This window comes from Narcine bancroftii, chromosome 12, assembly GCF_036971445.1.
Source record: "Narcine bancroftii isolate sNarBan1 chromosome 12, sNarBan1.hap1, whole genome shotgun sequence".
In the NCBI taxonomy this organism is placed as follows: Eukaryota; Metazoa; Chordata; class Chondrichthyes; order Torpediniformes; family Narcinidae; genus Narcine; species Narcine bancroftii.
In genome coordinates, this window is record NC_091480.1 from 60,225,322 (window position 1) to 60,229,306 (window position 3,985).

The 3,985-nt window shown below is 45.1% G+C and overlaps 1 protein-coding gene across 1 annotated transcript; it reads right to left on the reverse strand.

The window, feature by feature from the left end:
• Nucleotides 1–765: 765 nt before the first annotated feature.
• On the reverse strand, nt 766–2,270 carry LOC138746834 (homeobox protein Hox-C8-like). The gene is made up of 2 exons (XM_069905362.1): nt 1,838–2,270; nt 766–1,085 (listed from the first exon to the last, which is right to left on the reverse strand). Exons 1-2 carry the CDS (start codon nt 2,268–2,270, stop codon nt 766–768), a joined length of 753 nt encoding a protein of 250 aa, XP_069761463.1.
• Between the last annotated feature and the right edge of the window lie 1,715 nt (nt 2,271–3,985).

Here is a 3,985-nt window from a genome sequence, read left to right on the forward strand (position 1 = left end):
ATACATACACACAATCACAACCAAGAACTTACACATACGCACTCACATGCATACGCGTGAGCACATACGTTGACATACACACGCGAAAGTAGGTCCATGAACACAAAAACAAGCAAGCGCGCAGAAGCGTGGGTGCATACACACACACACGCACGCGCGCGCACACATACTAAAAGATGTGTCCACGTTTAGGCAGTTTTTACAGTTGTTGGTTGGGCGACCTACTAGTAAACCAACGGGAAAATAAACACTGCAGCTGCGCCTTACTCTCTCCCTCCTTCTTCCTTTCTCTCACACACGCACCCACGAACACATTAGGTAGTATATTTTTTCCCTCACCCCCTTCTCCTTAACATTTGTCTCAACTCTTAAATACTATTTTAGCAGCGACCGCGACCGAACATCTCTGATAAATTTGTTCCAGCACAGAGGCTGATTTTTAGGATACCATTACAAAGGTGGATCCTACGGCTCCCTCTGTTTTCTAATCTAATAGGTAGTACCGTACATATTGTCACACAATAAATTAAAGTGAACAAGAGAAACAGATCACGAAAAATCGAAACCGAAGGTTAGAATGAGAGATAGGTAATATATTTATGTTCATACTTGTGTGGTAGAAGGCTATACTGGACCACGTGTACTGTAAGACATGGCTATCAGTGTTCTGAAACGTTTCTATTTACATCCAGTCCTCCAGTGTTGCTCTAACCCCTCTAAACCCCTCTCCCCACCACCATAGAGCACAGGGCCCCAAGGCCGTGATTATTTTTCTATCTCCTTCTCAGTTGTCTCTTCTTCTTTTCCCTCTTCCTCCCCCCGTTCATCCTCGTCTTCCTCGGCTCCCGTCTCCCCACTCTTGCCTTCCTCGCGGGCACTGGGAAATTTCTCTTTGTTGTTTTCCTTTTTCCATTTCATGCGGCGATTCTGAAACCAAATCTTCACCTGCCTCTCGCTCAGCCCCAAGGCATGAGAGACTTCGATTCTCCGTTTGCGCGTGAGGTAGGGATTGAACAGGAATTCCTTTTCCAGTTCAAGCGTCTGGAAGCGGCTATAAGTCTGGCGCCCACTGCGGCGTCCGGGAGCTGGAGTGGGAGAGGGAGGCGAGGGAGGACAGATCGAGAGTGAGTGAGGAAGAGGGAGAGAGGGGGAGAGAGAGGGAGAGGGAGAGAGGGGAAGGGAGGGAGAGAGAGAGAGAGAGAGGGAGAAAGAGAGAGAGAGAGAGAGAGAGAGAGAGAGAGAGAGAGAGAGAGAGAAGAACACAGATATTTTAACAGCCTGACTTCCAACTCAAAATTTCCCCCACTAACTTCAAGGAAAAACCGCACGCAAGATCGCCGTGTCAAGGTAAGGTAAGTGATAAAGATAGATAGATGATGGGGAGGGTAAAAGACAGATATTGGGTAAAACATAAAACATTAAAACATAAAGACAGTGAGGTGACCGAGGTTCACACAGAGAATATATATATGTGTGTGTGTGTGTGTGTGTGTGTGTGTGTGTGTGTGTGTGTGTGTGTGTGTGTGTGTGCGTGGGTATGAGAGAGAGAGAGATATTGATAGATAGATAGATAGATAGATAGATAGATAGATAGATAGATAGATAGATAGATCGATAGATAATTGGAGAGAGAGGGGGAGACCAATGGAGAGAGCAAGAAAGGGGGGAACAGAGAGAAGAGAGAGGGGATGAGATAGAAAGAGAGAGAGAGAGAGAGAGAGATGGGGAGAGAAAAAATGTGATAGGAGAGGGTAAGAGATGGAGGGGATGGAGAGAGAGGTGAACGAGATGGAAGACCAGATGGACAGTAAGAGAGGAACCAAAGAAACATTCTAACCATGAGGTCTCATCCACGGGAACATGAGGCTGGCGGGCGAATTTTGATTCAAGTTTGCTTGTGTCTCAGCGCCTGATGGTTTACACTCTTGGTACGACATCATTGAACCATCTTGCTGCGCCGCGGCGTACAGAGACTGGCGAGACAGAGAGTCATATCCGTAAAACTTGGAGGGTTCCCCGTGGCACGTTAACCCGCACGGGACCTGTTGGTACCCCGAAGCGGAGATAGTCGAGGCGCCGTGGTGAAAGAAATCCTGGACGTGCGGAGACGGGTGTTGGTAGCTACTTCCTGTAGCGGCGGGAGCGCCGTAAACCAGCGCCGGGTTTCGTCCCATACTTTGTGGAAAGCGACAGTCATAATACGACGTTGGATCAAGAGCTTCACCCGCCTTGTACTTGGAGAAAAGCGGGTTCACAAAATATGAACTCATAACTGGGGTGAGAGAGAGAGAGAGAGAGAGAGAGAGTGAGAGAGAGAGAGAGAAAGGGAGGGTGGGAGGGAGGGAGAGAGAGAGAGAGAGAGAGAGAGAGAGAGAGGAGGGAGGGAGGGAGGGGGAGAGGGGAGGGGAGAAATATGTAGAAAAGAGGAAAGTATATTTCTTGGCCGACGTCTGCGAAGCGGTCAGTTGTTGTCTAAGCCGATGATAGATAAAATGCCTCCATTTCGATTGTCTTTATGTTACAGTCTTAAGTTAAAAATTCTTTCCTCTCTCTCTGTCTCTTTCCTCCTTCTCTCTCTTTTTCTCTCTCTCTCTCTCTCTCTCTCCCTCTGTCTATCTATCTGCCTCTCAACACCACGATGATTTCTAGAGACAGAGAGAGAGAGAGAGAGAGAGAGAGGAGAGAGAGAGAGAGAGAAAGAGAGAGAGAGAAAGAGAGAGAGAGAGAGAGAGAGAGGGGAAGAAAAGAATATTTCTGACACCTCCCGGAATCTCTTGTTGGCCTCTCAACTGATGAGAACATATGATAGGAAAATGGAGAGTGAGAGAGAGAGAGAGACGAGAGAGAGAGAGAGAGAGAGAGAGAGAGAGAGAGGGAAGGAGGGAGGGAGGGAGGGAAAGAATGGGAGTATTTGTACTATGATGTACAGTATTTCAATGCCACAAGAGTACCCCGCAGGAAAAAGAAAATACCCCCTCCACACTCATCACCTTCACACATCGGAAAGGCGCGGATTCATATTCCCTGAGTATCCAGTCCGCCATTCACAGGTATAGAGCGGAATTCTTCAGCACACCCATCCGCAGGTCAGACACATTAATGTCGGGGAGAACGAAAGGGAGTGAAGCAAAGGGGGTAATTGACTAGGCAAGTAAGGATGAGCGGAGTGGAGTGGTGGAGAGTGATGGCATGGGTGCGGTGGTGGGGATGAGATAAGAGGAGGGATGCGGATTCAAAAGGTGGCGACAGGCACATCAATGAAGCTAAACACACCAAGGGCCCCTGTTCCTTAATTCAGAACTTCAGAAGCGCCGCACTTCATGTGGGTAGCCCTTTAATTTTCGTTTTTCACATATATTAATCAACAAACACATGCACACGTTATTTATTTATGTACAAAAAGTGGATTAAATTAGCTGGAGTATTAACACCTAAGAAAGACCCTTGACTCTGGCGACCAAAACAAATAAAGACCTCGATAACTTTCCCAGCACCCCCCTCCACCTGTCCCAAAACAAAAGGTGAGGCGAACGGCTTCAGGTTCGAAGTAAATACCCAATTCCCCCCCATCCCATAAAAATAAAATCAAAATCAGGGTTTAAAATTAGTTCCACGAGATAAAAGGTCGACTTAATTTTAAAAAGGATGAGCTTAATTCACATAAAACTTTAACCGTCAACGTATGCACATGCATGGAATTAATATAGTTATTTTGACGTTGGCGATAATATGTGCGTGTAATTTATTTAAGATATATTATCTAAATTATAAATATAAATGCATACAATTTTATTGTTAAGTATGTTATATATAAATTATATATACTACCTGAATTGTTCATTACATTTATATATATATATATATATATCGTGTTAATGTTTTATACAAGTTGATATATCATTTAAATTATAAATGTAAACATACAATATCAGGGTATAGTGCAAAAGATAGCTATGTGATGAACTTTGAATCCCAAATAAATAGT